The sequence below is a fragment of the Sus scrofa genome, chromosome 18, assembly GCF_054392235.1.
Source record: "Sus scrofa isolate SSC_HxYL_T2T_F1_AM1 chromosome 18, Sscrofa_HxYL_maternal_Yorkshire_Landrace_v2.0, whole genome shotgun sequence".
NCBI lineage: Eukaryota > Metazoa > Chordata > Mammalia > Artiodactyla > Suidae > Sus > Sus scrofa.
Window position 1 is genome coordinate 19,290,174 of NC_139400.1, and position 13,556 is coordinate 19,303,729.

General features: G+C 46.3%; 1 protein-coding gene and 1 non-coding gene across 2 annotated transcripts; both read right to left on the minus strand.

Moving 5' to 3' along the window:
- Positions 1 to 7,355: 7,355 nt before the first annotated feature.
- On the minus strand, positions 7,356 to 11,671 carry FMC1 (formation of mitochondrial complex V assembly factor 1 homolog). Its single transcript, XM_005657736.4, has 2 exons — positions 11,510 to 11,671; positions 7,356 to 7,651 (listed from the first exon to the last, which is right to left on the minus strand). Exons 1-2 carry the CDS (start codon positions 11,645 to 11,647, stop codon positions 7,448 to 7,450), a joined length of 342 nt encoding a protein of 113 aa, XP_005657793.1. The 5' UTR covers positions 11,648 to 11,671; the 3' UTR covers positions 7,356 to 7,447.
- Positions 11,672 to 12,274: 603 nt separating this feature from the next.
- Positions 12,275 to 12,347, minus strand: TRNAR-CCU (transfer RNA arginine (anticodon CCU)). The gene has a single exon. It is a non-coding gene; the product is annotated as a tRNA-Arg (tRNA).
- Between the last annotated feature and the right edge of the window lie 1,209 nt (positions 12,348 to 13,556).

Below are 13,556 nucleotides of genomic sequence, written 5' to 3' on the forward strand. Positions count from 1 at the left end.
TTTTTTTTGTCTTTTTTTTTTTTAGGGCTGAACTCAAGGCATATGATTGTTCCCAGGCTAGGGGTCTAATCAGAGCTGTAGATGCAAAAGGCCTGCACCACAGCCACAGCCACAGCCACTCGGGATCCGAGCCACGTCTGCAACCTACACCACAGCTCACAGCAACACCAGATCCTTAACCTACTGAGCGAGGCCAGGGATCAAACCCTCATCCTCATGGGTACTAGTCGGGTTCGTTAACCACTGAGCCATGACAAGAACTCCCCTATATGGTAAAATGTACATTGGAGTTATCTTGGGGCATGAGCACATACCCAATGTTAAATTTTATAAACATTGTTCCTGGGGGAGTTCCTGTCATGGCTCAATGGTTAACGAATCCGACTAGGAACCATGAGGTTGCGGGTTCGATCCCTGCCCTTGCTCAGTGGGTTAAGGATCTGGCGTTGCTGTGAGCTGTGGTGTAGGTCACAGACACGGCTTGTATCCCGCATTGCTGTGGCTCTGGCGTAGGCCAGGCCGGTGGCTACAGTTCCGATTAGACCCCCTAGCCTGGGAACCTCCATATGCTGCGGGAAGCGGCCCTAGAAAAGACAAAAGGACAAAAAAAAAAAACCAAAAAAAATTGTTCCTGTTAATTTAAATATAGAATAAAAAAATTCAAATTCTGTATAAATTATGTATCTTTTACTTGGGTGAATTAAAAACTTACCTTATGGGAATTCCTGTTACGGCTCAGCAGTGATGAATACAGCGAGTATCCATGATGATGCAGATTCAATCCCTGGCCTTGCTCAGTGGGATAAAGGACCTGGCATTGCTGTGAGCTGTGGTGTAGGTCACAGCTAACAGCTGGGATCCCAAGTTGCTGTGGCTGTGGCATAGGCCTGCGGCTACAGCTCCAATTCAACCTGGAACTTCCATATGCCACAGGCGCAGCCCTAAAAAGACAAAAAATAAAATAAAAACTTATCTAACAAACAGAATGTGCCCTGAATTAGCCTGCCTTTAGTTCAAAACAATACAGCTTTCTAGTATGTGAGCCTTTTGTTTTTTTCGTTTTTTTGTTTTTTTTTGTTTTTTTGCCACATGTGGAAGTTCCCAAGCCAAGGATTGAACCCATGCCATAGACAGTGACAACACTGAAGCTTCAGCTGCTAAGCCACCAGGGAACTCCAAACTTTTAGTCTTTTTTTTTTTTTTTTTTGTCTTTTCTAGGGTCGCACATGTGGCATATGGAGGTTCCCAGGCCAGGGGTCTAATCGGAGCTGTAGCCACAGCCTACACCAGAGCCATAGCAACACCAGATCTGAGCTGCATCTGCGACCTACTTACACCACAGCTCATGGCAATGCCAGATCCTTAACCTGCTGAGCGAGGCCATGGATTGAACCGGCAACCTCATGGTTCCTAGTTGGATTCGTTAACCACTGAGCCACGATGGGAAATCCCAAACTTTTGTTCTTAATTGTATGTTTAACACTTATCCAGACAAGGGAGAGCAAAGTACTAATAACTCAATACCTTTTAGCTTGAAATATTTCTAGTCAAAATGCATACACATTTAGTTTATAGAGAGGAGAATAGCAAGAGCCAAACCTGAACTGAGTGACATAGCTGTGTGGTCCATTAAAAACAGAGGAATTGAAAGCAATAAGCTTCAACAAACCATGCTGCTTGAAAAAGGTTTCACATTTTTATAGAGTGAAAACATAGGTATGCCTAAGCCACTGTTAGCATATAGTAGGCATTCAAAAATGCATGTTGAAGAGTTCCTGATGTGGCTCAGCTGGCTAACAACCCAACATAGGGGAGTTCCCTCCGTGGCTCAGCAGTTAATGAACACAACTAGGATCCATGAGAATTCAGGTTTGATTCCTGGCCTCGCCCAGTGGGTTAAGAATCCAGCATTGCCGTGAGCTGTGGTGCAGGTTGCAGACGTGGCTTGGATGCTATGTTGCTGTGGCTGTGCTGTAGGCCAGCAGGTGTAGCTCCGATTTGTAGCTGTAATTCCCAGACCCCTAGCCTGGGAACTTCCACATGCTGCCAAATGCAGCTCAGATCCTGCATTGCTGTGGTGTAGGCAGCTGCAGCTTCCATTCAACCCCTAGCCTGGGACCTTCCAGGTGCGGCCATAAAAAGAAAAGGGGGAAGAAGAAAAAAAACTGAAGAGAGAAAGTGAAATTTACCATGAGAACTAAAAAATGAATAGGAATTATGAAGCTAAAGAGATTTGTCAAAGACCAGATCCTGGAGGCCCGTGTTAAAGTTTAACTCGAAGGGTTGTAAGCTGGAGAGACAAGATGAGATCTGCACATAGTGGAAACTGGATTGATTGCACAGAGCAATTTGAATTTACAGCGACCAGTCACAGAGATGCAGGAGATAGCAGGTCTGCACTAGGGTGGTAGCAATAGAGATTCAAGATTCTTAGGAGACAGTTCTCTTGTTGTGCAGCAACTTAGGTCACTGCTGTGACATGGGTTTGATCCCTGGCCTGGCAACTTCCACGTGCCACAGGCACAGCCAAAAAAAAAAGATTCTTGGGAAGTAGAATTTAATTAATACAGTGATTATTTAACTGAGGATATGAAGGAAAGGAAGCAGTCTAAAGTAACTCAAATTTCTATCTTGGGTGACTGAGTAAAAATGGCAGTGAATAGAGAACTTCAGAAAGATTTATAGAGGAGTGATGAGGTTCCATTTTAGATGCACTGAATTTGAGATGCCTCTGAGTCACCTAAGTGGTGTTGCCTGGTCACAGGACATACAGGTCTTTAGCTTGGCAGGAGGACCTGGATTGCAGTTAGCCTGCTGATGATATTAAAGCCTTGAAATGGAGGCGATTACCCAGGGAGAGCATTTTTAAGAGTGTGAGTTAAGAACCTAGGTTTGAGCCCAAGGAACACCAAGATATAAACAATACACAGAAGAGGAAATTGAAGACAAATGGCTAGAGAGACAAGAAAGAAAAATGTGGTGTCATGAAACCCAAGAGAAAAGAAATGGTTACTATGTCAAATAACCCCTAGAAGTCAGCCATTAAAGAATGATCTGGAGTTCCCGTTGTGGCTCAGCAGTTAGCGAACGGGACTAGCATCCATGAGGACTCCGGTTCAATCCCTGGCCTTACTCAGTGGCTTAAGGATCTGGCGTTGCAGTGAGTTGTAGTGTAGGCCAGCAGCTGTAGCTCGTTTGTAGCTCCAATTCCCAGACCCCTAGCCTGGTGAACTGCCACTTGCCACAGGTGCAGCCCTAAAAAGACAAAAAACCAAAAAAAAAAAAAAAAGACCCATTGGGTTCAGTGTCTTCAAGATCATTTTTGCAAGGCAGAGTAGAGGAGAAACCAGACTGCTGTGGATTGATGATGAATGGCAGTGAAAAAATGCAGAAAATGGATACAACCTCGATATGGATCATTAATCACAAAAGCAGCAACTCAAAATGAGTACTTACTGTGTGACTGCATTTGGATGAAATCCTAGAACAGGCCAAACCAATCTATGGTGACACCAAGCAGAACAACAGTTCCTTGGGACCAGGTGGGGGGAAGGGGGATTGTCTGCGTGGGGGAGGAGGGGGCAGAGGGAACTTGGGGAATAGGAAAATATTCTCTAGCCTTATTGGGGTGGTTATTACACAGGTGCATTTATTTGTCACTATTCACTGACCTGTATGTTTATATCATATGTAAGTTTTACCTCAGTACAACTATAAGTTTAAACAATAGTGGAGTTCCCATCGTGGTTCAGCAGTTAATGAACCCAACTAGCATCCATGAGGATGCGGGTTTGATCCCTGGCCTCATTCATTGGGTTAAGGATCTGGTGTTTCTGTGGCTCTGGAGTAAGAGTGAGGTGGTTTAAGATGAAAACAAGATTTTCTTTTTGTCAGGCATTTATGTACTATGCAGATTTTTTGGGGGGCAGATGTTTTGTTATTCTCATTTATTATAACCACCTTGTTGGCATTCTTATTCTACAGAAGACGGAACAAGTTCAGGTCAACTAACCTGCCCAAAGTCACACAGCTGGTAAATTATACAGGTGGGATTAAAGCCTAGGTCTATATGACTTCGAACCCATAATAAATATTTTTTACCCTGTTAGGCAATTCTGCCTCAAATCTCTTTCTTTAAAAACTTTATTTATGGGAGTTTCAGCTGTGGGGCAATGGGAATTTGGGTGTCTTGGGAGCACGTCAATACCCCGCCTGGCACAGAGGGTTAAAATCCAGCATTGCTGCAACCACTTAGACCGCAAATACAGCTTGAAACTGATCCCTAGCCTGGGAACTACATAGACTGCAAGGCCAAAAATGTGGCGGCGGGGTGGGGGGTGGGGGATGTTATGTATGTATGTACAATGTTTAAGCAACAAAAGAAATCGAAATATCAATATATACTAATCCTTTTGCTTTCTTCATCTTAGCAAAGTAAACATTTTCAGATAATAACATACCCACGTCCATAAAATAAAGCAGGGAAAGTATGTTAAATATTTCTTGTTTTGGAGTTCCCATCATTGCCCAGCGGTAATGAAACTGACTAGCATCCATGAGGAGTCAAGTTCGATCCCTGGCCTCACTCAGTGGGTTAAGGATCTGGCATTGCTGTGAGCTGTGGTGTAGATTGCAAATGCGGCTCGATCCCACATTGCAGTGGCTGTGGTGTAAGCCGGAAGCCGCAGCTCCAATTTGACCCCTAGCTTGGGTACTTCCATATGTCGTGGGTGTGGCTCTCAAAAAAAATCAAAAAGATATATTTTTCTTTTTTGGGGGCCACACCCAAAGCATAGATGTTCCAGGGATCAAATCTGAGCCACAGCTGTGACAAGACCTGACCCTTAACCCACTGTGCCAGCGTGGGAACTCCAAATATTTTTGTTACTGAATAAATGCTTCCTTTGACTCTTAACACTATTATTTTAATGTTAATTTCTTTAAAAAGAGAGATGTTTTGAGATACTTTATAAATATCTGTTCAGATTGTATTCCTCCTCGTGAGTAGAACTGAGCTTTGCACTTTGCACATTGATTGAATAAATGTCTGTGTAAGTCACTCTGCAAGACCCTTTGTAGAATACAAAATTGAATGAGAAAGTTTAAAGGAGCTTACAATCCAAGGAAAAAGGGGTCATGATATAAGCCTCAAACTAAAATACCTGAAGAAACTGACATACAGCACAAAGATGGCACAAATAAAGAATCATGTTAGCCTAGTGGTTAACGAACCTGACTAGGATCCATGAGAGTGTGGATTCAATCCCTGGCCTCGCTCAGTGGGTTAAGGATCCAGGATTGCCATGAGCTGTGGTGTAGGTCACAGACGCGGCTCGGATGCTGAGTTTCTGTGGCTGTGGTGTAGGCCAGTGGCTGAAGCTCCAATTCGACCCCTAGCCTGGGAACCTCCATATGCAATGGGTGCCACCCTAGAAAAAAAAAGAATTATTAGTAGTTTACAGATATTTTTTGAGGAATTCAGGACGTTAGAGGCAAGGGAACCATTTAGGAGTCTGGTTTAGTAGTTCAGCCAAAAGATGACCAGTGCTTGATCTAGGACAGAGGCAGGAGCAGAACTTGCTGACTGGCTGGATGGGGAGAGTGAGGAGAAAGAGAGAAATACAGAAAAAAGTCCAAGTTCTTGACTTGATTAGCCACGTGCGGGGTGGAGCCCTTCACCCTGATAAGAGAATTCGAGTAATTTGACAAGGAGGGTGGAAGACGAGAGAGAGAAGTCAGCGTGCTCACTCCATCTCCCCTCCTGGCCTTCCTGTGGCCTGTACTTGAGGGGGCCGTGTTCTTACACCTCAGGCTCCGCTGTGTCAGGCCCAGTGAGAGAACAGCTCCTACTACGCAGCCCACCTTGTTGACCTTAACTCAACCCATATCGTTATTCATTAAGTCTCCTCAGTGACCCTATCCGAATGTGTCATTTGTTTCCTACCAGGATCTTAACATCATATTTGTTTTTGCTTTCTAGGGCCACGCCTCCTGAGGTATATGGAGGTTCCCAGGCTAGGGGTTGAATTGGAGCTGCAGCCGCCGGCCTACACCACAGCAACACAGGATCCGAGCCACACCTGCAACCTACACCACAGCTCACAGCAATGCCAGATCCTTAAACCACCGAGCCAGGCCAGGGATCGAACTCAAATCCTTATGGATACTACAGATGGGTTTGTTACCATTGAGCCACAATGGGAACTCCATATCTGTGTATTTTTAAATAAAATATCTATTTTAATTGTCTTTTTTTTTTTTGGTCTTTTTAGGGCCGCACCCATAGCACGTGGAGACTCCCAGGCTAGGGATCCAATAGGAGCTGTTGCCATGGGCCTACACCACAGCCACAGCAATGCCAGATCTGAGCCGTGTCTGCGACCTATACCACAGTTCACGGCAATGCTGGATCCTAAACCCACTGAGCGAGGCCAGGGATCAAACCCAAAACCTAATGGTTTCTAGTCAGATTCATTTCCGCTGCGCCACGACGGGAACTCCTGTATTTTTAAATAAAAGTGTATCTATATAATTGGTTGTTTATGTATAGGAAACATGTAGAAAGATGCACACCGAACTCTAGCCATTACCACGTGGTAACGAGGTTGAGAGAGGAGGGAGGGACAAGGGAAAAGATACAGAGGGCTTTATTTTCTATGTCCATACCATTTGAATTCCTTAACAATAGGCCGTATTCCCTTTTTTTTGGCCACACCTGAGGTATGCAGAAGGTCCCAGGCCAGAGATTTAACCCACACCACAGCAGTGACAATGCCAGATCCTTAACCTGCTGAGCCACCAGGTAACCCCCGTTTGCTTTAAATTAAAAAGAAAACTAATAGTTTTTAAAAGTAAATCAAGGAGTTCCCTGATGGTGCAGTGGGTTAAGGACCTGGCAATGACAGTGTAGTGACCCAGGGTTGCTGCCGTGGAGAGGGTTGAATCCCTGGCCAGGGAACTTCAGCATGCCATGAAAAAAAAAAACTAAATCAAGAACATTAGTCAGGGAGTTCCCATTGTGGCTCAGGGGGTTAAGGACCCAAGGTTGTCTCTGTGAAGATGTAGGTTCAATCCCTGGCCTTACCCAGTGGGTTAAGGATCCAGCATTGCCACAAGCTGCAGCACAGGTCACAGCTGGGCTCGGATCCAGTGTCACCGTGGCAGTGGTGTAGGACTTAGCTCTAGATTTGACCCCTAGCCCAAGAGCTTCCATCCATATGCTGCAGCTGCAGCCAGAAAAAGGAGGAGGAAAAAAAACATCAGTCAGCGTAGTGTTAGAACTTTAGCAAATTCACTGAGAGTAAAGGGAACCTCCCTAAGGAATACTCAGCCAACAAAGTTACAGAGAAAACCCCTAAACTTTAAAAAATAATTTAATCATAAATACACATTGATAGAAATAATCGAATTCTTGTACGAAGGCAGGATCCAAGGAATCTCTCCATTTTCATGGCTCCCAGCCCTTCCCTCCAGGCTGCTGGGGCAACTTGAGACCTACTAAGCCAGCCGACTCCTCCACCGAGCGCTCACCCTTGCCATGAAATTCCTGATGAAGGGCCACGTGCTCTCGGATGCTTCGGAGGAGGCAGAGATAGGTAGCAGCTTGGAAATGAAGTTCATGCTGGGCTCTGCACAATTTCTCACTGGTGACCTGGAGAAGCAGCAAGGTCAGATATTTTATTAACAGCCCAGCTACAGATACAGGGCCAGGGAGAAAGATTTATTAAACAAGACTTCTCTAGAATGAAAGTAAATTGTACAGAATACAAATGTGTCTGTGTACACTTAACATACAGAAAGAGGCATTCTGTAACGGATGATTAGGAAAGTCGGCTTCTAGTTAAGCAAGGAAACTTTTTTTTTTCTTTCTAGGGTCACACCTGTGGAATATGGAGGTTCCCAGGCTAGGGGTGGAATTGGAGCTGCAACTGCCAGCCTACACCACAGCCCCAGCAATGCCAGATGTGAGCCGCGTCTGCAACCTACACAGAAGCGCACAGCAACACCAGATCCTTAACCCAATGAGTGGGGCCAGGGATTGAACCCGGATCCTCATGGACACTACGTCAGGTTCTTAACCTTTTGAACCATGACGGAAACTCCTAATCGAGGAATTCTACAAGAAGTTTCATTCAGGCATTTCAGTGAGGGTCCTCAAATTTTAATATTGGAAATTAATTACCACTCTTGTTTCCACATCCTCATTTAAAGAATGAGGAAACTAAACCCCAGGGAGGCTCCATGGTTGCTTATCGGCAGAGACAGGAACTATTATCACTAATGTCGCCTAAGGAATAAAATAAAGAACTTTCTCCCCTTGGAGTTGCTGTCATGGATCAAAGGTAACAAACGCAACTATACCCACGAAGAGGCGGGTTTGATCCCTGGCCTTGCTCAGTGGGTTAAAGGATCCTGAGTTGCCATCAGCTCTGGTGTGGGTGTCACAGACAAGGCTTGGAGCCCCCACTGCTGTGGCTGTGGTGTAGGCTGGCAGCCACAGCTCAGATGCGACCCCTCGCCTGGGAACCTATCCGCAGGCTCCTAAAGAACAACAAAAGCTTTGTCCTCGCCAGTAACAAAATGAAGGTTTTATCTATAAAGCATGCGTGTTCATATTACTGAACAATACGCCTCACAGGTGATTCGTCTGAAAAATCTGTATTTTGATGACCTTGAGAAACTGGAAGTGCCCCATCTATTCCAACGTCCCCAATGACTCCAAACCCTGTTTCTTCATCCTAATTAACTTCCAGATTAAGTAAATTAGTACAAAGACTTGACTAGTTTTACATTCTGAGGTTGTGAGAAAGGAGCAGGAAAGGTGAGACGGAGCTGTGCGCACAGCCTTGAGTGACGTAAGAAGCCCCATCCGAGTGTCTGGGCACCACAGCCTGTATCTGCCTTTCTTCGACCTTTCTTTAAATCATGAACAAAGGGTAGCATTCTTAACAGTCTAAATTGATGGACTTTGAAATAGGAATTCTATGTTAGGATAGAGGAGTATATAACCGATCTGGATTCAGCTAAGCCTGAAGCACGAGGGTCAGCAACAGAACAGCAAATGAGCCACCAGAGACCAAGAGATAAAATGAAATAGAAAACTGTATCTTCCCTACGGAGAAAGAGGCGATTCCTCCCTAATCAATTCCCTTCAGCCCAGGGAAAGAGGAGAGAAAATGGGCAGAGGTGACTACTGAGTTAGCTCTGAGTCAGTAGGAACTAGAAGCCATTCCCATATCCTCATGTGCATTCCAGAGAGTAGTGTTTCTGGAATGTTTAGCTAGCATGTATTTCACATATATGTCCAAGGAATTTCTGAGCAATTGTCAAGCCCCTCTCAAGGGCAATAATGCTACCTCCACAAGCTACACGTCATCTTAAAAATCTTAAGCGTCACCTCCCACTACATTTACAATAATTTTTTTTTTAATTTTTTGTCTTTTTAGGGCCATACCTGCAGCATATGGAGGTTCCCAGGCTAGGAATCAAATCAGAGCTGCAGCTGCCAGCCTACACCACAGCAACTTAGGAACACAGCCACATCTGTGACCTACACCACAGCTCACGGAAACGCCAGATCCTTAACCCACTGAGTAAGGCCAGGGATCGAACCCCTATCCTCATGGATACTAGTCAGCTTCGTTACCTCTGAGCCCCAACGGCAACTCCTACAATAAAGTTTACATTCCTACCTACCACAGACCTTATCTCCTCCACTACATCCAACAGGCCCTAAGCCTTAAGGGCTCTATCAGTTTCTCTTGCCTTTGGGCCTTCAGTTGTGCAGCTTCTTTACCTGGACTTCCTCCTCTCCGACCCCCACTTATTTGCTAACTCTATCCTTTAAGTCACCGCTTGATGAATTTCCTCCTGAAAGCGTACCCCGAGTATACCAAGACCACTGTTGTCTTTTTTTTTTTTCTTGTCTTTTCTATGGCCGCACCCGCGGCACATGCAGGTTCTTAGGCTTGGGTCAAGCTGGAGCTACAGCTGCCGGCCTACACCAGAGTCACAGCCATGCCAGATCTGAGCTGCTTTTTCGACCTACATCACAGGTCACCCCAACGCAGGATCCTTAACCCACTGAGCAAGGCCGGGGATCGAACCCGCAACCTCATGGTTCCTAGTCAGATTCGTTAACCACTGAGCTGCGATGACAACTCCAAAACCACTGTGGTCTACTTACTCCCTTGGCACCTGTTTATTCTAAGCGCTTGGGCACATGATGGGTTGTACGACAGAACCCATGTGAATCTTATTTGTCATTTTAGGCTAACTTCCTAGAAGCCCCTAATATTGTGGCCTTTTAAAAACTAGTTGAACTTTAGTTCTAAAATTTTGCATTCTTGGACCTCCTGTGTGGCTCACATAACATTTTACATTCTAACTTCCATGGCTCAGAAAAATCAAAAGCACAAGGGTTCTCCGACATCACCCAAAGGACTCTAAGTTTCCTTCCTTCAGGTGAGAGCCGACTCAGCTGACAAGAGCCAAGATCAAGTAAGCAATTAAATGGAAGACTCTTATTTGTGAACCAAGTTACCTAGACTCTAGTAGTTCCTACACATGTGCTTGTACAGGTCAACTGTCCCTGAGCCTCAGTTGCCCCATTTGAGAAAAATGATCTGCCGTCTGATCTTGCTTAAGGGGTAGGTGTGGGTTGGGCAGATTTCTCAAGGGATTTTCCAAGATGGCCTCCCATAAGTTCCTATTTACCTCCGACACGTGGAAAATCGGCACCTGGCCATAAATCGTGTTAATGTTGTAAGTCACAGTACCACCTCAGTAGAGGTTTCTAGTTGACCTTTTTTTGCCGGGGGGGGTGGTGGTGGTGGTGGTGGTGGTGGTGGTGGTGGTGGTGTCTTTTTTGTCTTTTTAGGACCACACCTGTGCCACAGGGAAGTTCCCAGGCCAGGGGTCTAATCCGAGCTGCAGCTGCTGCCCTACACCACAGCCACAAAGCTGGATCCAAGCCACGTCTGCACATACACCACAGCTCATGGCCATGCAGGATCTTTAACCCACTGACCGAGGCCAGGGATTGAACCCACATCCTCATGGATACCAGTCCGGTTGCTACCGCTGAGCCACGATGGGAACTCCCTACTCTTCGAGAAGCTCTGCACCAAAAACTGCCTCTCAGAATAGCTCTCCTAGGGGAAGAGAAGGGTTGGATAGATCCTGTGGTTAGTGACCCTACACTGCCCACCAAAAATATCTTTTGTCCCTCTTTCCACCACTTCAGTTTCTTCTCACTGTCCCCTCCGCACATGCCAATAAAATCCTCAGGGGGCGATTCCACCCTAGGAAGATCTTGCTCTCCCTGGACCCTGGGTTGGCTCTCAGACTTAGGCTGCAGACCAAGGCCGAGGGGCTGGAGCTTTCTGCAGGGAAGCAGGGCCTCAGAAATGAGCGCTCAAGCCCGGAGCGCTGCACTTCCGCCCAGACCGACTCTCCCTCCCTTCCCAGGAAAGCGGAGGCTGGAGCACCCGGACACTGGCTTCCGTACCCGATGTGCACGGAAAGCTTTCACGAGGTACCGATAGGCCGCGGTGTCACGATAGTGTCGGCCCGTGGCCGCGTTCAAGTAGCGCAGCTCCCGTAGAAGGCCTCGCCAAGTGCGCACGGGTGAGCCTAAGGCCGCCATTTTCCTGTCCTCGGAGACCGGGGCGGGGCGGCGCCCTGAGGCCCCTCTTACGCCTGCTCCCCACCCCCCGCCCTGCCGATTAGTGGTACGGTCGCAACAGACTGCTGGCTCCCCCTATTCATTGCAGGGCAGTGGAATGTCTCACTTCCCTTCTTTGAGGAGCATTATTAATCGAACGTCGAGCGACACCTTAAGGAATTAAGAGAAAAGCAAACGAAAGCCGAGTGTAACTGAATACCCTGGAGAAAGGTCAGGCGAGGGAAAAGGAGGTCCTTTCTTGACTGCGTCACTTCAGACGCCATTAACTGACCGGCCGCTGAGTCTGGAGAAAATGAGGGAATGTCGGAAGTGGGTGTCGATTTGAAATAGAAAGCTGAGAAGATATATCTGTTTTTTTGTTTCTAGAGGGAATATCAAAACTCAGCATATTGACTTCCTAGAGATCTTAACAGGACTGCGGCTCAGACAAGGAAACGGGAGTATGTTGATTCTCGCAAACTAGCCCCACACCTAGAAGAAAATCGTAGACACTTTTCTCATCGTTAAAAAGTTAGCATGTGTCACTAAAGTTATGTGTAAGGGGGAAGAGGCAAAAGTTTCACTGAGAAGTTCACCTAAAATTTCAACCACCCCAGATGGGACTCGAACCCACAATCCCTGGCTTAGGAGGCCAATGCCTTATCCATTAGGCCACTGGGGCTGCTGCGAAAGACGTGCTCAAACAACGTATTCAATTTTTTTCCTGCTTTGTACGTCATCGTCACTTAGGTCTTTTTTTTGACCTATCCTAGGAGATCACACTTAGCACCAATATAAAGGGCGAGGCATGCTGGGAGTTGTAGTTCAGAGAACCAAATTCGCGTTACAGCTCCAAAGGCTTTACCCTCGAAATAGCACCGATGCGCCGGACGGAGAACGGGCACGCGCACAGTTTTGCGTATGCGTTTGCCTGCGCGACAGCCCCCGCGCCTGCGCAAAAGGGCACGTACGACAACGCTGAGCCGAAGGCGCTGGAAACGCTTGGGGAATCTGGGAGATTGGCCCTCCGAGCTTCTGCTCCTTTGCGTTTTTTACAGGAAACAGCCGGCCCCTTCCGGTATTGCGGCTTTCCTACCTGCTAGCTCGGCCCCAGCCTGCCGCTAGGTGGCGTTGGTAGCGGTCATTTTCTGTTTCCGGTTGAAACAGGCCATTTCCGCAGAGCCAGGAGTCAGGCAGAAATGGTTACATGGCCTTCTGTGTTGGCGGGCCAGTGGTAAACATGGGGCGGCAGGAAGTAGTTCAATTCATTAGGAATTAGTTAATTCGAAATAATTAGGAGTTAATTTTCTGGTTCTGTTCATTACTGAATAACTTGGACAAGTCACTTCTGAGTTTCACGACCTTACCCTTTGCTTAACATGTCTCAGTGGCTCCGCATTGCCCCTAAGATAAATTTCAGACCACTGGACCCTGCCTAAATTGACCCTCGTCTTTATCTTAACGTTTATGTCTCGCTGTTCATCCTCTGCCCCGTATCTGAACTTCTCTCGTTGTTTTTCCATATTTATGTTATTCTCTTTGTGCGAATCTTAACCATTTGCATTAATTCTATTTACCTTTTGGGCCTCGAGCTTCCTCGGGAAGTCTAGGTCAGACATTTCCTCAGGCCTTTATGGTCAGTATGGCAAGATTAAAATGATTCGCCTCCTCTGCGCTCATCTACATTTTCTAGATTCCCTATGTGATCTTAAACTTTTACAAGCTGCTACTTGTGTCTCAGCCTCATGTTCCACAGCTGCTCAATCTCAGAAATTCCCACTCTTAACAGGTCACTCTTGCTAGGTCCGTGTCAGAGTCCACTTGTTCTAGCTGGGGCCAATTTTGATCACTTTTTCATACTTCGACTGAAATCCAGAATCAACACAAGAGT

Bases quoted from the DNA above. Each gene is read 5' to 3' on its own strand.
- FMC1 (XM_005657736.4), bottom strand. From the start codon at position 11,647: ATGGCGGCCTTAGGCTCACCCGTGCGCACTTGGCGAGGCCTTCTACGG. The intron at 7,652-11,509 runs GTACGGAAGCCA...CTGCTTCTCCAG, and splicing joins AAGCTTTCCGTGCACATCGG to GTCACCAGTGAGAAATTGTG.